General features: G+C 41.9%; 6 protein-coding genes and 1 long non-coding RNA gene across 10 annotated transcripts; 3 read left to right on the plus strand and 4 right to left on the minus strand.

The window, feature by feature from the left end:
- Positions 1–29: 29 nt before the first annotated feature.
- Positions 30–684, minus strand: LOC108152691 (coiled-coil domain-containing protein 86). The gene is made up of 2 exons (XM_017282198.2): positions 461–684; positions 30–399 (listed from the first exon to the last, which is right to left on the minus strand). The coding sequence occupies exons 1-2, from the start codon at positions 607–609 to the stop codon at positions 108–110; spliced, it is 441 nt and encodes a 146-aa protein (XP_017137687.1). The 5' UTR covers positions 610–684; the 3' UTR covers positions 30–107.
- Positions 685–744: 60 nt separating this feature from the next.
- LOC108152701 (putative uncharacterized transmembrane protein DDB_G0285049) lies at positions 745–2,158 on the plus strand. Its single transcript, XM_033388899.1, has 2 exons — positions 745–988; positions 1,058–2,158. The coding sequence occupies exon 2, from the start codon at positions 1,061–1,063 to the stop codon at positions 2,156–2,158; it is 1,098 nt and encodes a 365-aa protein (XP_033244790.1). The 5' UTR covers positions 745–988; positions 1,058–1,060.
- Positions 2,159–2,655: 497 nt separating this feature from the next.
- On the minus strand, positions 2,656–4,942 carry LOC108152594 (solute carrier family 25 member 40). Of its 2 annotated transcripts, XM_017282061.2 has the most exons (5): positions 4,349–4,941; positions 4,115–4,284; positions 3,536–4,048; positions 3,380–3,461; positions 2,656–3,304 (listed from the first exon to the last, which is right to left on the minus strand). In XM_017282061.2, exons 1-5 carry the CDS (start codon positions 4,515–4,517, stop codon positions 3,015–3,017), a joined length of 1,224 nt encoding a protein of 407 aa, XP_017137550.1. In that variant the 5' UTR covers positions 4,518–4,941; the 3' UTR covers positions 2,656–3,014. The 2 variants fall into 2 exon arrangements, with proteins under 2 accessions (XP_017137550.1, XP_017137542.1); XM_017282053.2 differs by having other exon boundaries at positions 2,656–3,461; positions 4,349–4,942.
- A 116-nt stretch (positions 4,943–5,058) lies between these two features.
- Positions 5,059–6,498, plus strand: LOC117186927. Its single transcript, XR_004471773.1, has 2 exons — positions 5,059–5,149; positions 5,203–6,498. It is a non-coding gene; the product is annotated as an uncharacterized LOC117186927 (long non-coding RNA).
- Positions 6,499–6,789: 291 nt separating this feature from the next.
- On the minus strand, positions 6,790–11,878 carry LOC108152655 (heat shock protein beta-1). Of its 3 annotated transcripts, none has more exons than XM_017282153.2 (5): positions 11,700–11,878; positions 8,138–8,167; positions 7,427–7,508; positions 7,257–7,352; positions 6,790–7,190 (listed from the first exon to the last, which is right to left on the minus strand). In XM_017282153.2, exons 1-5 carry the CDS (start codon positions 11,876–11,878, stop codon positions 6,996–6,998), a joined length of 582 nt encoding a protein of 193 aa, XP_017137642.1. In that variant the 3' UTR covers positions 6,790–6,995. The 3 variants fall into 3 exon arrangements, with proteins under 3 accessions (XP_017137642.1, XP_033244147.1, XP_017137648.1); XM_033388256.1 differs by lacking the exon at positions 11,700–11,878 and adding an exon at positions 8,462–8,481; XM_017282159.1 differs by lacking the exon at positions 8,138–8,167 and having other exon boundaries at positions 6,996–7,190.
- Positions 11,879–17,064: 5,186 nt separating this feature from the next.
- On the plus strand, positions 17,065–19,336 carry LOC108152631 (sin3 histone deacetylase corepressor complex component SDS3). Its single transcript, XM_017282114.2, has 4 exons — positions 17,065–17,646; positions 17,747–17,864; positions 17,935–18,643; positions 18,701–19,336. The coding sequence occupies exons 1-4, from the start codon at positions 17,571–17,573 to the stop codon at positions 18,785–18,787; spliced, it is 990 nt and encodes a 329-aa protein (XP_017137603.1). The 5' UTR covers positions 17,065–17,570; the 3' UTR covers positions 18,788–19,336.
- A 588-nt stretch (positions 19,337–19,924) lies between these two features.
- Positions 19,925–20,923, minus strand: LOC108152683 (40S ribosomal protein S10b). Its single transcript, XM_017282186.2, has 2 exons — positions 20,819–20,923; positions 19,925–20,561 (listed from the first exon to the last, which is right to left on the minus strand). The coding sequence occupies exon 2, from the start codon at positions 20,558–20,560 to the stop codon at positions 20,078–20,080; it is 483 nt and encodes a 160-aa protein (XP_017137675.1). The 5' UTR covers position 20,561; positions 20,819–20,923; the 3' UTR covers positions 19,925–20,077.
- Between the last annotated feature and the right edge of the window lie 743 nt (positions 20,924–21,666).

A 21,666-nucleotide genomic window follows, 5' to 3' on the forward strand; every position in this document is an offset into this window, starting at 1 on the left:
GCATTTACGTCTATGCGGGACACACAAAGTGTATATTAAAACTATTCATTTATTTATCCAAAAAATAAATTTACATTCTAGCGTGGGGTTTCCTATACACTTGCGACTTAGACCACCTTCACTTGGCTGATGTCGCGCTTCTCAATCATACGCATCTGCTTCTTCTTCATGCGTTTGATCTTTGAGGGATTCTTGATGACTTGGACGATCTCTGAACGACGTTCGTTGGCCAAACGACGCTCTGCGTTTTCCACGCGGCGCTGGTGACGCTGAACGGCCGCTTCCTTACGTTGACTTTTAATTTCCTTTGATTTTTCCTTGATGTAGCGCAATTCATCACGCAGGGCTACCTTCTTTTCAAACGACAGACGGTTCACGGTCTTCTTGATTGTGCTGAATCTAAACAAAACATTCAAAATCAATCAATTTGATCACATTACATCGCAGCAAGACTCCTCACTTTTGTTTCGGAGTTTTCCAGGGCCGATTGGATTTAGGTTGACCGCGCGGCACATTCACCGGCAGTTTTGATTTCTTAGAATTCGCTTTTTTCTGTGATGTGGTTTCGACGCTTGCAACGTCCATGGTCTCGGCTTCAGGTTTGCTCATAGCTAAAACTTAACTTTTTTGTCCAAAACGCGATCTAAACAATGCACAAGAGTGCACGTGTTGGTTAGTTATCGATATATCGATGGCACTAAACATATGTTCCAATATGTAATCGGCAGTCACAGTGCAGCACTTGGTCACACTATCAGACGAGCGCCGCTTAAACATACATATTTCAACAAAATTTCGTTGCGTATCAAACACACCATTATACTTTGGAGACTACAGTTAGTTGCTGTCAGAAGAACACGATCAACCACATGGCAATTAAACCTTTTAATTTTTTATGCAGACAAACATACAAATTGAAGAACCTTTTCGGTAAACAAGTACATGCGTTGCTATTCAACAGTTGTCCCGCCACTTCCACAAAACAGCGGTAAATTCTTTATATACGACCTTGTTGGTTTTTTCGTTGTTTTCACACAATTTATTTTGATCTGAACAGATAATGGCTCCGCGCCCAACATTAGAGAAACGCCAATTGGTCATTACACATTATCAAAATGGCTTCTCATATGGCAAGATCGGAAATATGGTTAATATGGCGAGATCGTCAGTGCAATCAATTGTTACACGTTTCGTCCGAGAGAACCGGGTGTGCTATAAGTCCAGGAAGCCACAGAATAAAATTTTTACGCAACACGAAGAAACATTGATAGTTGTAAAATATCATACCGTATCCAGTTCATTGAAGGATCTAATTGAATATGTGGAAAAAACATTTAACAAAACGTGTAGTTTGAACACAATTCGTCGATTGCTCCGAGCGCGAGGTGTATTTAAAAATAACCTGGCGTTATCAACCGATGAGCATAATAATAATAACAAGGACTTCTCAACCATAGAAAATAACAATAATAACCAGGACTTCTCAACCATAGAAAATAACAATAATAACCAGGACTTCTCAACCATAGAAAATAACAATAATAACCAGGACTTTTCAATCATTGGAAATATACCGAGTCGGCTCTCGTTTGCTAAATATCATTTGTCGAAAAACTCGGATTTTTGGGACTCTGTAATATTTACAGGCGTAGCTTCGTTTAGTCCAGTGTACTCAAAAATCGGACTTAAGGAACACCATGAGATGAAAATGAAATACAAAGGTGGAAAACTCGTCGTTTGGAGCTGTATTTCCGCGGCTGGGATAGGAAACTTGGTGTTTTTTGATCGAAAAATTACCAAAGAGATGCATCTTTCAATACTGAAAGAAAATGTTGTCCAGCATGCCCAGAAATTTGGCATAACGAAATTTCACTACTACCAAAATAATAATATCGATCATGATGCAACTGTTCAGGACTGGACTATTTGGAAGTGTCCACACGTTATGAAACCACCTTCCTATGACTTGGACATTAATATAGTTGACAATTTATGGGAAATTTTGGATCAAAACATGATTAACCATTCGGTAATCGATGAAAATGACTTAAAAGCAGCACTCTCTCAGGAATGGAACAAAATAACGCCCGAAATGGTAAACAGCTTGGTTAGGACCTTACCTAACAGACTTCAATACATAGTCGATATGGCGGGATAACCGATCCCTGGTGGAACATTAAACAATTTTCAATATCATTTCGTTTACATACATACCATTAATTAAGAACGTAAATTACACACTATAATTTAAGAAACTAAAGCACTGCGACCTTTGAAAGCGTGTCGACAATTTTTTTGTTCTTTTTTTACAGACGTATGACGTTTGATCTCTTAAATAAGAAGATTTTTGTTTTTTTTTTTACTTATAAACTACCTAGTATATATAGAAATATATGAAGTCTTTTTTTTTAATTTCAAAAAATACTTCGACTTTATTTCTGCGTGTTGGAAGATAAGGTTTATGGAGGGGAGGGGAAAAATACATATGTACATGAATAAATTCTTGAGAAAGAGCCAAAAACAAAGTCGATCCTGCTGTGTCCGTCCCTATGGGCCGCCAGTTATGCATGCATGCATCTATCTAATATATATAATAGTTTTGGCTACCCCACACACTCCCCAGTACGGCTATAAATAAACATTTGTATGCTGCAATTCAAGTTTGTGCCGTATCAAAATAATATTTTGATATATTTTATTTTGTATCGGGTGAAAAATTCTAAAATGAAAAAAATGGCGCCTTCTTTATTTCTGGGTACTTATGGCACCCGTCCATAAAGTTTCCAGCAGAAAGCGTAAGGTGTGTTGCCTCTTATTTCGTAGGGACAATGCTTCCGGGGTTCATGCATAGTTCAAAAAGAAAATAACAAAAATTTTGCTTCACTATACAATTTACCAACGCGTTAGGGTTCGAATAACCCCAGCAGATAGCTGCAATCCAGCGATTCGGTTGCATCTTTGGCATAATTTACACATTTATATACATCTAGAAGGAGTGGGGTATGGCAGCGACGCTAGTTGAACTTGTCGCACTTCCCTGGGGCCGAGTCCAAGCCATGGGCGGCTGCCGTTGTCCTCCGATTGTGTGGTATCGCGAGAAGCGCCTCATTGTGTTGGTCGACGTTGTAATGGTAGAAGAAGGACTTGCCGTACTCGAAGGATGAAATCATGATTGCACAGGCGGGCGCCACCTTGAAGAGGCGCGGTCCAAGTCCAGCGAAAATGCCGCGTACACCGCCCAGGCGATAAATGCTAGACAGGCGAGCCATCACCGACTTTGTGGCCACGCTTCTGGGTGGATTATCTGCCGTAATGCAAACCGAACCATTGTCAATGCGTGAGGAGCTTGTTGCAGCGCCCGAGATAGCAATAGGTTTACCTGAGAAAATAAACTTCTCGCCAAATTCGATTTGTTCGTGGGTTTTGATCACATCAAACGGTGTGGTAACCATGGCAGCGACCTAAAATGTTTAACGTTCAATTAATTACCACTAGTTCGAATCTCAATACTTTGTAGCAACTTTGATTGACATACCGATCCCGATATTGCTCCCGCTGTGAAACTGAAGCCAAACGTTGGTTCGACCACATTAAAGATGCTTTTAAGGTACTCATAGCAGGTCCAGTAGATGCCCGAAAATGGGACGTCCCGTAGTATTGTTGGCGGCAGTCCACGCCACAGTCCAAGAAGTCCCTGCGACTGTACAACCTGGCGGATAGTGCCAAACATTTCGGCGTGCGTCATCTTCTGAGACTGCATTTTGGTGCGTATCAATTCTACAGGACTGACGCAGGTCACGGCCAGAATGCGAGCTGTCACGCCAGCCAGCAAGGGAACAAGCATTGGAATGTCACGGACATCGGATGAGTCTTGAACTGGGTCCAGGTTCAGCAAGTATTTGTAATGGAAGTCGGTAAAGCGAGCTTTCAACTGTTCGTAGGCCACAAAGTAGATGATGGTCGAGGGCAAGGCCGAGATGAGCGTAGGACTGAGTCCAGACCATAGCGAACCAATTCCCTCTGCGCGACTTATCTTAATAAACGCGTCCTGCAAAATCACAGAAAACTTGTTAATACTGCACACACTAGACTGTGCTATCTATTGTATACTTACAATGGTGCCAGAAAAGTGCGGAGCAGGCTTGGACAGTGTCGGGCTTGGCGTGCCAGGACCGCATGGACAGATGTGATCCATGAGGCCGTTGCAATATAGGAAGCATTTATTCGAAAGCAGGGCCGACTGTTGAGCCTGCAAGCGTGTCTTGATCACATCCAAGGGTGTCACTGCAATAATTAAAATCATGAATACCAACAGCTCAACAGTTTCTGGAACATTACACAAACTTACTAAAGCAGGCGGTGACCATGGCGCCAGTGCAGGCCGATGCTACTTGCTGAAGGGGTCGTATGCGAAATCTGGGATCTGTCATTTTGGCCTTCGAATGGGTTTGCGCCGGTAGTACTCCACATAAGCCTGCCGCGGCCGCAAAAGCCCCACTCGATTCCCTCATGGGCATGGTTTTAATTGTACGCGAGTCAATGAGTTCTGTTCTTCTGTAAGCTGATTATATGTGAAGTTGTGTGTTTGCGCACGTTGTCGCGTTGCTATTGTCATCTATTGTACAAAACCGGCAATCAGGCAAGCCTCTTAATCATTGTGAAATAGCTTCCAGGTCAAAAATAAAATATCTTGTCCAACCGATTTGATTCATTTCGATTCCGTACATTCCCATGGTGATGATGCCGAACAGCTGTTGCCATGTGACCGGACTATCGATTGGCACAGTCGATACTATTTTGCCTTTTTTAAAAAAAGCTTGGGTACATTTTTAACTGATAAAACATTACCGTCGTGACAACTTTGGTATAATTGATCCTACTTTTGTATGAAACTTCACCTAAAAACCTTCAAGCTTCGCTTGAGCCTCACCATTCGACATAAAAACGCTAACGTCTAGGCGCCTGAGACACCTTCCAGTTTACTTCATATCGAGGTTATGGTGAGAAAAGAAGGCTTTGCTGTATTCAAACGTTGAAATCATGATGGCGCAGGCTGGCACCACGCGCAGGATGCGAGGCATAACGCCCATGTAGAGCCCACGGACGCCTTGCTTGCGGTAGATCTCTGCGAGGCGTGAGAAGACCGACGGTCTGGCTTTTTCTGCATTTTTTGTTTTGCCTCCTGACGACAAATCTTTATAGAGAACATCCTGGCCCAGCTCAATCTGCGTGTGCGTCGTGATCAAATCGAACGGCATCGTCACGAAGGTAGCCAGCTGGAAAGGACAGGAAAGGACACAATCAAGCAACGTGGGCTAAAATTCTCACACCACCACCCACCGCTCCGGACACTGCACCCGAAAAAAAGCTGAACCAAAACGTAGGCTCAGTCACGGCAAAGCTCCGTTTTATTGACTCATACGTCGCCCAGTACGTTCCAGAAAAGGGCGCGTCCCGCATTACTGTGGGCGGCCAACCGCGCCAGAGGCCCAGCACGCCGTGCTGTCGCACCAGGGTGCGCATCACTCGCCACAGCTCCTCGTATGTTATGTAGCCCGATTGCATCTTGATGCGGACCATCTCAATTGGCGTGATTGCCGTTACGACTATGGTGCGCGAGCAAATGCCGGAGGCCATTGGAACAAAATACGGCACCGCCAAAGGTGCATGTGCCAAATCAAATGACCCCTTATGGCCTGTCTCCACTGTTTGACTGCTTTGACGGGAGTTCGTGTAGAGTTTGGAGAACGAGCTGTTCAGGTACTCGTAGGTGAGGAAGTAGATAATTGTGGAAGGCAGGGCCGATATGAGTGTGGGACTCAGGCCAGACCAGAGGCCGGCAATTCCGCTGCCGCACACTATTTTAAGTAGCGCATCCTGTGGCATATCAGAATTAGATACCAGAGAGCAATCATGCCATGCAATCACCATTTTCTGTCGCACTTACCATGGCCCCGCGTAGCGGACGCATGTTGTTGATGTCCCTTCCGGGTTTTGGCACGCATTCGGTGTTCCGTTTGCAGACATGCGTCATCAGGCCATTGTGGAAAACGTAGCACATCTTGGAGATAGTCGGCTTATGGCGCATCGCATGCTGGGTCTGGACCCGAGTCTTTACCACCTCCAAGGGCGTCACTGGAGGTTAGCGTGCACGAACGTAAGATGTAATATCATAGCCACTACGCGAGCTTTGCATATTCAAGACAAGACCTCTACTCACCCACAATTGTCGTAATGAGTCCGCCGATGAGTGCGGATATAACATATTCCATGGGTTTGATCTGGTATCGCGGCTCCTGATTTGGAATCTGTGCCGGTAGATGCACCGGAACTTCCTCCACCTCCATTCCCCCCATGCGCGTATCCCCTTTCCCCATCTTTCACTCGATCTGTAAATTTTGTTGGTCGGGACTTTTCCCCAACTTTATATCTCAGGCCGTACGACAGCCGTCACCCATTCAATCGCTTCATATAACTGAGAGACTAAGCTCTTATTTGGGTAAAGCTACAAAAAATGTGGTTTCCTAAAATGTATTATATTATTCCCAAAGCATCTTGATTTGGACATAGAAAAATAGGCACTTTTGATCTCTCTCCACAGCTATCTCAGTTTTGAAGGTAGCTAACCAGCCGCCAGCCACCAGTTTATGTTCTTCGAGACTGGGATGGGATGGGATGGGTTTTCTTTTGAGGAAACTACTATGTAGAATACAGTCCGAGTGCGAATACGACAAAAATGATTACGTTTAATTGCGAAAATTATAAATATGAATTAATTTAATCATTTAATCAAATTTAATAATAATTTGCATTACATTTAAGTTAATTATGAGTAGTAAGTCAGTATCATATTATAGCTTTAAGTCAGAACCAAAAAAGTTAATCATTTTGATAGGATAATCCAATATTATCGGCGTGACGATCTGATCTGATCCTTCATCTCTCGCGCCGGAAGGTGGTATGGGATTGGATGGGATGGGATGGTTTGATGGCCTTTACTTGTGCGCAATAGGAATCAATGTCTCGCCGGCGGTGAGGGCTGGCAACGGCGCATCCACTGTTAGCACTCCGTCCTTGCTGAGGGACGAACGGATGGACTCGGGATTCACGCCCTTGGGCAGTAGAAATTCACGGTTATATTCTCTGTATACGCTCTTTGTGTCCGACTTCTCTTCGTGCTTGGCATGTACCTAAGCGAAAAACAAATTCATAATTAGCAAGGCAACACAAGAAGCCGAATATCCTCTTGTGCTTACCAATAGCTTCTGGTCAACGGTCTTCACAACAATTTCCTCGGGCGCATACTGGCTGACGTCGAAGCGGAGCTTTAGCACTTTGTTGTCGCCCTCATCCTGCAACCAGACAATAGAAGGTTAGATCGAAGTCAAACCAAAATCGAAGCGAGCAATGGCATGGATGTACGTACCTGTATCAAGGGTGAACTGATGTCGGACACGTAGTTCTGTTGCTTGGGGATTCGCGATGGCAGCGCCGAGTTTGTCGTTGAGCTAAAATAATAACATAAGCCAATAGAAAAGTTGCAAATCAATCAAATTAAATGAAAACAAATAGTTTAAAATCAAAATAATTATCCACACTGGGAGGGGGAGTAGGAGGGAATTTTTTCGTTTTTTGGTGTGTGCGAAAAGTGTTGTGGAATGTGCGCCTAAAAACTATTTCCTTACAATATTTTCGATCAAGTTATAAAATTAAAAATAAAACCTGAATTTAATGTGCGTCCGTTTTTTGAGTACACTGGAGGCCACTCATGGATCAGCTGATAGAAGAATTCAATTGGTAGCACAATCAAATAATAAATATATGTACATACTATGTATGTATGTATAAAGGAAGACTACAATCAAGTGATGCAAATGTGGTTTCGAAAAGTTATTCTGGGCTTCACTCGGCAATTGTCGAATATTGTACATATATGTATATGTGTTTTCGTTTTTATTTGTTGTGCAGGGGAAATAAATATACATTTACATATGTATGCAAATCAATCTCTAGTGTGGTGTAACTTATTATTAGACACGAAAACTAAATACAACGAAAACTAAAGAAATGATGAACATTTAAACCATTAAAAACAGAAACAAAAAAATAACCTTTTTTAGTTAGATATTTCTTGTACCTGGTTGTTGTTGTAGTTTTTTTGGTAGAGCTTTTGTTCGATAGAAGACGAGATTATCATAGTTATATAAAATGATTGCGGTAAATTAATTCATTTCAAGCAGCATGTAAGGCGATAAAAAGAACGGGAAATATAGAATTATAGCAATCAAGATAAATACACATCTTCATACACATACATCTACATATAGATATATGCAAATATATTTACTGATCGATTAGTAGAGGGCAACAGTACAAGATTTCGAGAAACTCCATGGGTAATCATGTGTACATACATACATATATTGAATGTATGTACTTTGCGCTTTTTTTTCGCACTCACACCATGTCAGAATGGCCGATCCAATTTCACCGACTAGCGCCAGCTAGCGACGCACCTGTGCGGGAGAAACTCATGTGCATGTGTACATGTATGTGGAAAATACATATGTATGTGTGTGCGAGTCGTGGCCGAGCACTTACGCTACAATCCCCTCCACCTCTCCGTACCGATTCACGTCGAGCTTATCAGTCGAACCGTTGGTTGGTCTCTCTTGGATGGCGCCGACCTTGCTGGGAGTGCGAGGCTAATGATCGCCTGTACAGGGGCAGACCAAGGTGAATTTAGTAATAAGGTGACGTCTCTCGGCTCTCAGAGAGACAATCGCTAGAAAGCGATGGCCGAAGTTTGCATGCATACTGACAGACGGCTGGTCAGCAGATTTGGCGACGGCGTCACCCTATTACTAACTCATCTTGCGCAGTCATGTGCAAAAAAGTTGACCAAACCTGTCGCGCGAATGAACAATCCAATACCCGTTAGATTGGGACTGCTCGAGGCGTCTAATCAACAGGGAAGGAGAATTAGGAAAAGGGAATGGCAATATCAGAGGCAGAGACAATCACCTGCAAAAACGGTAATGGTGCCTCTCGCTACACTCGAACTGGCACACACACACACACACACACGGGCGCCCTATTCTCTTGGCGGACCTGACAAATACACACACACACACACACCAGCATGCTGGCACTGGCATTCGGTGTGTTGGCAAGAGTGTGAGTGTGCCATGTTCTCGTGCCTCTATCTCTCCGGCATCCGATGGTGATGTCATGCATATTTTTTCGTTATTGAAAATCCAAACGCAAGGAAATTAATGAAACGGGAAAGGGAAGAGACATGAGAAGAACGGGCGTAAATAAAACTGCGTTATTTTTGTTGTTTCCCCTCTAAGCTCGAATTTGTGGAAATGTGTGTGTGTCTGTGTGTGTGTCAGCACATGGTTGCAGGGTACAAATTGTATGTAAATATTGATTACTGGCAACAAAATACCGATCATGTCAAAAAATTATCATGATATCATCTTCTCTCGTTCATTATCATCATCAGCATCGCAGCGAATAATGGCAAGTATGTAAATCATTCATACATACATATGTATACATACTTGTGTATGTACATAGTTGTGTGCTCATTCTCCCTTGCACTCCGTACCCACAGCGTGCACGATGATATTTTAACGTGAATGGTTGTAGGAGGATATATTTATATTTATTTATGGATGTGAACTATGTACTATGTACATGGCTAAGATCGATATTCCCTGTATTTATACATTTCGAAAGCTGGTAACAAATATTTATTTGTATTCACCACTCTATCTGTCTGTGTAACGTACAATTGTGCGGCTCGTGGGGATCCGACGGAATCTGCTGATCGAATCAATTGATTTTCAAATTCAATTGAATCGCTAAAAGCGCTTGTGGTAACTAAATGCGGGGGCGCTACCGGCTATGCGGTTTATATTGAATTGAATTGAACAGGTCCCGATAGGTGCTTCTCAATGCACGACTCAGCTGAATGGACAAAACGGGTGGCGGATTGAATCAATTACTTTCAATTTGGGTTAAGTACAAAAGATCGAAGAGCGAGGCAGCTTTTGAGGCCAAAATGTCTGGACATTCACCGAAACAATTCAAAATATATTTGTATCGAATCGGTTTTGTGTTTACATAGAAACATACACATGTATGTTCTGCTATGAACATCTGACACAAATTTTTTAAATCAGAATAAGAATTATTTTGGCGTAGAGTGGACAAAGTATTTGGAAATTGCGGGGGCTAGTGTGCTATCCCTGTTAAACGATTCGGGACTTGGGCTCTGTGAGTCATCCCATTAGCCTGGTGCTTATTTATCGACGACACGCCACAGTCGCTGATGCCAAAGGTCGCCACGCATCAATAATTTGTTTTAATAGTCTCCGTCGCCACCCAGCGCACCTGCAGGCAGAGCCACAAACAGAGTATGTATGTATGTATGTTGGGAGATGCACAGGTGGGGCTACGTGAACAAACCAATTTGGGTTAATTTCCTTTTGTTAAAAACTTTGCTTTCGGTCGGCCTCCGCGAAAGTTGAGCAGCGGTGGGTGCGTTGGTAGGGAGTCGTACGCTCGGAGTCCGTTTGCCATGTCCTGCAGACAAGGTTTGTTTTGGACTGGAGCCTAGATTTTTGATGTGGTCATGCAAATGAAGTGGCATCCACGGCAACGCCAATATCAACAACAGCTAGCGAGCAACAGTACACACATCCATATGTATGTATGTCGATTATGTCATGGGTCGAGGTCGGAAGCAAGAAAGCCAGAGATGCTCGTGTCCGTGTCGACATCATTTCTTGCTTGACGTGAGCTCTTAAAACATTTTTGCATCTTTTTTTAAACTGTAGTGGCAGCATTGTCTTTTTGTTTAGTGAATATTCAAATTTAAATCATATTTACACACGTGTATATGTATCCACACAGACACGCACCTCAGGATGAGCATTTCTGCCATGGCCAGACTATGGCTGCACACATACACACACACATGAACATGTAGAAGGCTGCGATGTTAGAGAATTCCGTTATGCCCCATAACAGCGGTTGCATAAACAGAAGCTCCCCGGGGGGACCAGGTCGTTTGCTAGCCAGAGATGGGGCCGTTCATCGCAAGAGGGATCGTAGGTATACATATATAAATTTCGGTGATCGGATATATCATATGGCAACCCACAAAACGCCTTTGAACTGCGTGGGTGGGTTGTGATCTGCACTCGTGATGGCGGGTGTAACGCCAAATACATTTGGGGTTAGACAGTTGTTCGGGGGGGCAGAGACTGCAACGGATAATTTAGACTGATGACTCATCCTCCCCCAGAGCCAAGTGGCAAGAAAAAAGAAAAGGCCTTGCCTTGCCTTGCCTTAGCCAAGTGTGTGTATGTATTCCAGAGAACGAGAAGGTCGGGGTGGTGGCAATGTGGCAAGATGTGTGCCTATATTTAGTGCCAAGAAAATATGAGATGAGTTCGCGTCGGCCGACGAGCGGCGAGAAACCGGCCACCGATAATGTAGCACAAGATACATTGCTGCCAGGCAGGCAGCGTAGAGACCAAAAGTGCTAACGAAACCTTTGAAAATACACACGCACATATACACTTGTAAACATGTACATATGTATGTACGCTGATATCTGTACGATTATATTTGGTTAGCGTGCCCGGCACCCCAGATCCATGAAAATCCAAAACCGTGGCGCTCACCTTGTGGACTCGAAAAAGTTTGCCTCCCGGTTCATCAGCTCGTGGCGGAACTTGGCCATCTCCTCCTCCATTTTGCGCATCTCGGAATCGAATCTTTCCCGAATATTGCTAAACTCCGTATCGATGACGCTGAAGTCGCCCAGTTTGATGGGGATATTCCTCTTATTGGCTTCGGCCATTTTTGATTTCCTCGAGTTTCTGTGGTGGTTGCGTTGAGCTACAAATAGCTCAATAAAAACACACGGCGAAGTTGTCGCTTCTGCTTTTGTGGTGGTGGTGTTTTCTTTAACTTGGACCCGTTCGAAGAGCTCCCGAGTTTATGCACTTGTAATCAACGGACTTGACGAAGCAACCAACAAAAAAAAATTAAGCAATACAATGTATTTTTAATATTTATATATGTATGCACGTGTATGCGTGTCAGCGCGTCGCACGATTTGCCGCGTTTTAGTTCTGTTTAATTTAATTTAAATTTAATTCTGTATCGTGCTGACGCTTTTATAGTAAAAATGTTGGGGGCATGCCTTTTCTTTCAAAAACACCCGCAATGTTGCTGGTCGAAAATACACATGTTGCTAGTAAACATGTTGCCAGCAAGGCAAGAAAAGGTATGGACAACAAGCAAAACGAGCCAAAAAATCAAACGCTTGCAAGGTAAAATCCACCCCAATTCATAATATACCGTGATTTTGTCAGGGCCTGTACAAAATCGTACTCTCTTTCTCTCACTCTCCCACTCTCTCAAGAATCCATTCAACCACTTTTAGGGCTGCCGATTTCGCTTTTTTCCCATTAGATATGGCTTTTTTGCGGATACTACCGTTTACATAAAAATTTAGCAGGTTTATCATTATTTTTGATCGACATTTGCCAATACCACTATTAGTTTACCAGATAATTTCGAAATTTCCGTCAAAAAATCGTGTGCGCTAAGAAAAATTAAATAACCGCCATTTTGAAGTATCTTAAGGCTGATAATATTCAGAAATTGAACGAAAATAAGGCCAAATTCATTTAATAAAATGGGAAAACATCAGCGACACCAATAAGTGTTGGAGTGAGGTTTACTTTTATAAAGATTCTGATTATGTTATCATTGCCGTGGTCAAACGCAAAAATCGATTATTATATATATCAATAAAATCACTTTAAATAAATAATAAAAAATAACCATTGACTACGCTTTTTTTCTGAAATATTTGAGCTTTTTTTCGTGTTCTTCAAGCTAAGAACATATTTTTTTCCTGCTGAAAAGTTGACAGCACTGACCACTTTACTCAGTTTCTCTCTCTCAAATGTAACAAAATAACTGAATTCTAAGATTTTAAACTACTATTCAATGACACATTAAAGACACAAACATTAGATTTGAAAGGAAAACCGTATCGCGTTTTAATTTTGCATTATTCGTTCATACTGCGAGAGCGCGGGAGAGGTGAAAAGAGAACTAATAGGCGAGAGACTGAAAGAGAAAGCCAGAGAGCGCAAAAAACAAAGACTGCATGGCAGCAAGCAGAGACACCCACACACATACGTACACGTACAGGAACTCTCGCAACAAAACCGCAGTGTCACAGTACAGCTAAATATGTACATATGTAAACAAACTTTGTGTTTGGAAAAAACAAATCGCAATAGCTGCAAAAATCAACCCTAGTGTAAATTTATCGTCTTTCAGACTATATTGGTCCTGAGGTGTAGTGGAATACGACAATAAGCAACCAATTTTATTCAAAAATATATTTTTTCTTACATAGCTGCCTGAAAAATAACGGCTATCGATAACAATACTCATATATTTTATGGCCGCATTTGCATTTTCCAAGCACAACATTTACAGTGACGACAAAACGAACACTGATATGTATATCTAGAAGATGCAATAGTATAAAAGTGCATATTGGCGCTGCGGTTTAAGCTTTAATTAGAATGGAGTGGGCAAAACAAAAAGAAAGGTTGAGCCAAAGACATTCGAATTACTCGAATGGCCACTTTGTGTATTCTATCATTAGCATACATATATGATATATATATATGTATATGTACATATGCAAATGAGGCAATGAGTACATTCAAATGAATTCGAAAACAGCCCCTCACTCCCACTCATTTCATTTCTACCTCTTCGTCCGAGGCTAACGTGAGCTTACTAATTCACTCAAACTATCGGCGAAGCATTCTATGTTACTCAAATCATTTTGAGTATTGTTGATTTGAATGCCGGTTTTTACCATTTATGACGACCAATAGTAAATTCGTGCATACATACATACGTATATACACATTTGCGTGTCATTCATGTGTGTCTGTCATCCAAGTGCATGCCAAACTAAGCACTCTGCGACACTTCCTACTTCACTTCTCCACCACTTAAAATAGGCAAAGATTTACACAGATGAACTGATATTGTAGCTGTTGTTGATGACCGACGCGTAGGGTCCATATATTTGTATGCATGTATGCTTCAGGTGACAATGCCAACCGGCTCGATTTAAACGCTTCGTGCCGTTTTAGGGCAGAGAACGTTTGTAATGCTGGCAGAACTCCGAAGCCTCAAATTGGTCAGAGGCGAGCTCTCCGAACAGGCCACGTGGGTGTCGGCGTTGGCGTTGCAGGTTAATTTCTACGTTGTCTCGGATTGTTAGTAAACAAATGCAAATTGCGGTGATTAAGTGGCGATACAGGAGGACATTCGAGAATCGTGTGTCGTGCACCGATTTTTCTTTTTATGGAGTGACGGCTATGGCAAGTCAATGAGCTGCAACAGTGCCGCTGCAGTAATTATTTTTGAGCTGGATGCATACATATGTATGTACATATGCAAATGAGTCATTCCTGGTTCCATTTTGAGTTCCTACGGGGGCAACGAAAACCAGTCCATCAAAATACAAATAGATTAAGTCATGAATTACAAAAATAAAATGACAATCATTTGCGATCAGTGCTGTCGCGTTCGCCGTTGCTGCCGCTGCCGCTGCGGTTAAGGTGTTTTGGTCTTGGCATCGCCCACATGGACGTGGCTGTTAATGCCCCTGTCCAAACAATAAACATATTTTCATCGAAATTTTCGACCTTGAAGGCGACAAAATCTCAACGAAGACAACGGGCCAAAAGCTAACAAAGCAGCAATCAACAAGAATTCAGAGGCTACAACGCATCCATACATTTTAGGTACATACATATGTATGTATGCATGTACATAGGCACGTAATTATAGATCATCTGTTGTGTGTGTGTGTGGCGTGTGGCTCATGAGGATCACTGTGCCGATTACCGTATATACATACATACGATACGTGAATATTCATCATATCTATGTTTGTTTGCGTGTAGAAGTGTTTTTGGTTGTTCGGAAAACAAATTTTCCCCGCCAAACGAGAACATTCGAGTTTCGAATGCCTCGGTCTAGTCATCAGCATCATTCTAGTAGATTTCGCAAAACCAGACGAAAGAGAGAAAAATGATTCCACAGATCTATTAGTCATAGTTTGTCATCCCACTGCCAGACCCTCCCCCACCCATGCACAAATCAATCAAAATTTGCCCGCGATGATTTAGTATGGAATTTCTGGCTGAGGTATGTACATATATACATACGTATACATAATTCACTAATTTCTCAGCGTGGGCAAATAGCGCAGCCCAGGCAGTGGATATCTCTCTGTGTGCGTGGGCGCACGGAGAGTCGCCATCCATTGGCATCGTTCTCCCATGACGACAGCTCGGAAATTTGCCAGTCAACAACAGCAACTGCGGGCAACTGTTAATATTCGAAACAGAAGTACGCATTACACTCACACGTGTACATATTTTTATACAATGCGTGTACATATATACATTATGTGCACATGAGAATGTATGTATGTGGGGGAGTGAAAAGTACAAATAGTTATTTATAGGGAGACGAAATCTAACAAAATTGATGGATTGTTGCCGTAGTAATCTTCTGCAAATAACATAGTCTGTACTGAAGGATTTGGGGGTATATTAAATTCGTGTAAGGAGTTTTCGACCCCATAAAGTAGTGATCATCATCAATAGCTACAGCCCTTTTTTGTCTCTTTTCCTTGTGAGCTTGCATCAGCTAAATTGATCTAGAAGCCGAACGGCTCAAAATCGCAGAAAGAGCTTTTATATATAGATAAAGGAATTTTCAAATAACATAAACAACAAAAATCTCAAGTCAAGTCAAAGTTGAAAAACAGCCCAAAAATTAAGTTTTTCTTTAAAACTGTCCATGCAATGGGCCAGTTTTTTAAATTGAGTTTTTTTTATTTTTTAAAGTTTTGAAAAATTCTCTATTAGATGCGTTTATTCATTTTATCCAAAGCTAGGAAAACGGCTTATTTGTGTGTTGACAAACACACAGTTCATTATATTCGTATATATTATTATATTATAATTAAAAGTAAATTAGTATGTAGGGTATACAAAACTATTTTTTTCTTTTGATATTGGGGGCAAAGCTTCTTCAAAAGCTGTCATAATACTCAAAAATGAAATTTGAAATTTAAAATACGATTTTAAATATATCTTGGCGCGAATGATTTTATCTTGCCATTGATTGCTTTTTAGTGTTGCATTTTTAAGCTATCGGCTAAATATCGCATAGAAAAGAGCGTATTAGGAACATCCCGGATGGGATGGTAGACTAACTGAGACTAACTAGCTAGCAACATTAAGCCGAATATAAAAAATAAGGACAACGATACAACTTGAATACAAATAATTCCTCAGTATATTTACGGTATATTTCGAAATTTGTGACGTATTTCGGTATACATCCGACGGTCAGACCGTATATTTGATAGAATCCGCGGTCACACTGATGCGCATTGAATAAATAAATGCGTGTGTACACACTATACATACATACGTGTATACATTAGTGATGTAAATTTGAATAAAAACATCGATGTCGATGTCCATCGATGTTATCAAAATCAAACATCGATGCTGGATTGATACATCGGATTTATTCTTCGATGCATCGATGTATCGATGTTTGAAAACTTTCCCATTTGATTAAATTATTATTATTGCGTTATTATTATACAAAAAATCTTAAAACTAAAAAATTGTGTTGTCGGAAGCTGGGTTGTATTCGGTACATAAACCGTCTACAGTTTGGTCGTCGCAACTAGAACTTGAACCAGTTGGACTGCGGAGTGGGTATCCTAGATAGGGTTCACTTACTCTGTGCGGTGGTTACATTTCATTTCATTACTTGGCAGCAATAGAGTAAATAGTAGTTTATTGCTTCACCCTTTTTGGTGGGTTCGAGTTTACAAGTGCAATTGTCTATTCTTAATTGCTAAGGTAATTTTCATGTCGTCATATTCATTGACATGAAGTGACATGGACAATTGTATTTATGAGTATATGTGTATGAGATTGTACTGTCTATTCTGTAATATTAATAAGGTATATGTCTGTGACTGAACAGTACCCTTCCCAAACACACAACGGGTTGCCTTCGAATGATGTTAACGGCGTTCGCAGTTTCATATTTAAACAAATGTATACCATCTATAGTAAATTTGATTCATTTTAAGTCAAATATGTTTACTTACTTTGGCATTGCTGTGTTGCTGCTTACAAAAGACAAATACGCAATGATATGAAATTAAGCTACCGATGTTTTGCAAAACATCGATGCATCACTGAACATCGGTATCAGCAAAAACATCGGAAAATATCAGTAAACATCGGCAGAAAAACATCGATGCTCGATGCCTCGATGTTTTTTTACATCACTAGTATACATACATACACAAGATACTCATCAGGGTTTCATTGTAAAAAAAATAAACAACTGCTGAATAATAAAGAATAATAATAAATAATCAAGAATAAAAATAAGAAAAAACAATGTCCAGCTACTACAGCCTCTACACACGTGACAACTATGACGACGAGTCCATTGGAGACGAGCGAAGTGAAGAAGGTAAGTGCGTAGTGCAGCTGTGTTACCCGAAACAGAAGCAGACTTGCAAACGATTTATCAGTAAGAAACTAGCCGTAACGCTTTAAAACTCATTCTGTAGATACGGACGACGCGAGTGAAACAGAGTTCCGGAGTCCCAACCGATACGGTGGCACTAACGGCACATCAAACAACATCACAAACAACAACATTGGCAGCAACAGCGAGCTCAAAGAGCAGTAAGTCCGAGGAATCGATTTTTATAAGCGATTGAAATTGCTTACTCATTCTGTGTTCCCTTTTCCACAGAATGTACCAGCACAAGCTTCTCAATCTGCAAAAGCAAATGGAGGAACTGGATCAGCTCATCCATCCAGAGTATATAAAACGCGTTAAGAAGCTGGACAACCAGCTGAAAGAGCGACGTAGGCTGAATGAGATATATAAGGATTACATGCGGGAGTGCGTCGAACGGGATTATATTCTGGAGAAGAAGGCCGCCCAGAAGGAATACGACGAGAAGATGATGGATCTTAAGGACAATCTGATATCAGATTTTGAGGACCGAAAGCGATTGATCGAAAACGAACGGTATAGCTTGGAGCTGACCAGCGATTCAATGGAGATCAAAACGACGGTGACGCGAAAGTTACGCCGACGACCGAACGAACCAATGCCGGTGATAGAGAAGCGTCGAAAACCAGCCACCGGGCAGCTCCTAGTCTATCAGCTAGACGACAAGGAAATCGAATCTGATCTCAAGGTTATACAACGCGGCAAGCCCTTGGGCCCAAATGCCATGCAGCAGAACGGCCTTGTTTCCTACACAAATGCCCAACAGCAGCAGTCACACATGCTACTGGCCGACCCACCGGCCAACAGCTACGTGGAAACACGCATCGAGGACAACAAGTTGCTCTACGAGCGACGATGGTTCTGTCGCGGCCAGCAGGTCTACGTAGAGGGCAAGGAGCTGAGCAAATTTGCAGCTACCATCACGGCCATCGGTAACGAAGTGGTACGTACTCTTCTCAGCTGTCTGCTTTTTGTTTGGCTAATCGCTTGCCACTTTCAGGTTTGGGTGAAGCGCACGAACGAGAGCAAGGTCAAGCTCGCCATGTCGCATCTCGCCAAAGGAAAGATATCGATCAAGCGTCGATAGCCAGCAGAGTGCCAATAACAGTTTTGGTTCTATAGGTCGAACAATTAGCCCCTCAGACAAGCACCACCTTCAAGTTCGTATGCTAGAAAGCTTTTACATACAGCTGCAGATCGTTACTCCCAGATAGAATCATCTCTGGCAGCACAGCCAAGCCCAGTCCTGTCAGTCTGTTCCTATACCATTTACTTACTGTGTTTATTTGTTTGTATCCTAGGTCGGATCGACCGTTTTAATCATCAGCAGCCTATCATCATTGCATTCGATTAAGTTGCCATTTTCGATTAGTAAAATTTATTCAAATGTGCGCCTGGCACGTGCTTATATTTGAAAAACCAAATTTTAGGTTTCTGCTGAAGGCAGATAAGCACACATTTTCGGTTTTAAGTATATCAATTAACTAGTGGAACTGGAAGGGTACACAAACATCGGCTTGCCGGGGTTGGCTTTCACGCATTTCTATGTATTGCTCGGTGCGAACTGAGCCGTAGGTTAATTACAAAAATGCTTTTAGCAAGCTGTAAATAATAAAAAACTCTTCTTATAAAGTAGTATTCTTTATTTCATTTAATTTCCATACTTCAGAGGATCGTGGTTTACAAAGGCAGCAGGAATATTGGAATCGTATTCCACTAGCCTTCAAGTCATGGCAGCAAAAGAAATCTTCTGTAGCTTAGATTTGCAATCTATTTTATCTGCTGACAGGCCAGCAACAGGGAAACGATAAAGTCGTACTCTGAGTTAATAATGTGAACCAACAAACCACCAGAACCACACGACCATCAGGCCTTAATATGTTTATGGCTACATAGAGCGTCATTGTGTCCGAGATTGCATCCTTACAGCCAGATTTGGCCAAGTCTTGGCTGAGCTGTCGGCGTTTAGTGGATCCTAGCCCAGTGGAAAACCAGTACTTCGAAGTAGTGTTCCTGTTTAAATAGCAGCACATCGATGTCGGCCTAGCTAACGGGACAAATCCTAAGAGAAACAATGTTTGTTAATAGAGAAACGTTTTGGAGCCTCCAGCAATGACACTATGCAATTCTTGTCGAAGCGGAAATCCCCGGTGGGCTGTGCACAGAATGTTCCAGCGGCATTCCTTGGTTTGCACACAAACATTTAAAAAATAGAAACGAAACGTTGATTTTCACTTGCGTATGTTTTATAATTTATCGTCTTTCATATCATAAAACATGAACACAACTCTTTTATGTTGTTGTTGCGGACTGATGAAAACCTCTAAACATCCTCATTTGTTTAATGGATACATAAAAAAAGAAGGGCGCCGCGTATTTAGTTGCGCGAGCCACGACCGAATCCGCCACGGAACTCAACCTCTCCAGCGCCGGGTCCAACGTCTCCCTTCTTGTCCACACCGCTGCCGCCGGGGGCGCGTCTGTAAGCCGAGCGATCCTCGCCAGTCTTGGAGGCATCACCAGTACCGCGTGGACCGCCAGCAGATGGGCGTGGGCGCACAGTTTCAGAGCGAGCAGGGCGCTTCAGGGTCGAGGGCACGATCTCTGGGGGCAAGTGCAGGTAGCTGCGGAGCTCCTCAATGCCCTCGTTGGTCAAATACCAGTAGTAGTGTCTCCAAGCAAACTGCTCCTTGACAAGGCCGCGAGAATGCAGCGACTGCAGTGCCTTAATGACATGAAGGTTGGGAATTGACTCCAACTCGGGGTGCTTCTGTGCATGGAAATCCTTTTTCGCCACAATGACGCCCTCCTTGAAGAGGTACTCGTAGATGGCGACACGATGGGCCTTTGGCATGAACATGCTGCACAAACAAAAAAAAAAAGAATAAAAAACTTATTAGTTTGCTTTTGTTATGGTTGTTGTTGTTCGATCTTTAGGAGTAGGGGGTACAGGAGGCCCAACCAATGTACATTTTTAGCACACATAAACAAAAAAAGAGCACAACATTAATAGCAATGCCACCGGTGAATGCCACCACAGGCACTGCTAATTTCTTTAATTCATCACTGCTTCGGATTTCGTTTTAAATTCAAGATTACTTTCAGCAATTTAACGTACTTTGCGTCTTCTATGTAGCGGAGACCGGAAAGAAAGGAAAAGAAAATTGACAGCCAGTGTCAGTGGCTAGCTGATATCGGACTTATCGATAAAAATACCGTCCGACCGTCAGAAATATACCGAAACATACCGTCTCATTTAAAAAATATACCGTAAATATACTCACGACTTCAAGTTCTATTTTACATATTCATCGTTTTTGATCTTCCGTGGAATATTCTCAGCTATATAGCACATTTAGCCATGCCCACATAATTTTATCCAATCCATGAACCAATTTTCTATTTATTGCTTAGATTTTTTTTTGCCTCAAATTTGGTGCCTCAACAGCAATATCGCGTATATCGATAAGAAATCGAACTTAGAGTACTTAACCCCTTCTATTTAAACAGTTGAACGACTTGAGTTAAATGGCGGCATATATTACTGATTGTAAATTCTTCTTGTAATCCATGCCAATGGATTAAAATAAACATTATATCTTTCACCTGAACTGCGCAAAGTTTTTATTATTTTCGGTGGAATATAATAATATACCGACCTAAAAATACCGAAAAGTATTAAAAGTACTGTAAGCGGTCACCGTGTGACAACGCTTTTCTTCGTAGCCGCGCACACAAACTCAGAGTTGCTGCGATAGACTTTCAGCCCAATATAGTACCTCCGCTTCTCTCTAGATGGCGGTAGTACGTTGGGTTGCGCTTGGGAAAGTTATGTCGTTTGGCTTCAATTTCTTGTTGGTTTTACCAAAAAACAGCCTGTACCCCAGCACAGAGTACACAGAGTTCAATTTATTAATTTAATTAATTAAAAATATATTAACTATACAAACACAACTATCGGTTGGA

This window comes from Drosophila miranda, chromosome XL (assembly GCF_003369915.1).
Source record: "Drosophila miranda strain MSH22 chromosome XL, D.miranda_PacBio2.1, whole genome shotgun sequence".
Taxonomy (NCBI): domain Eukaryota; kingdom Metazoa; phylum Arthropoda; class Insecta; order Diptera; family Drosophilidae; genus Drosophila; species Drosophila miranda.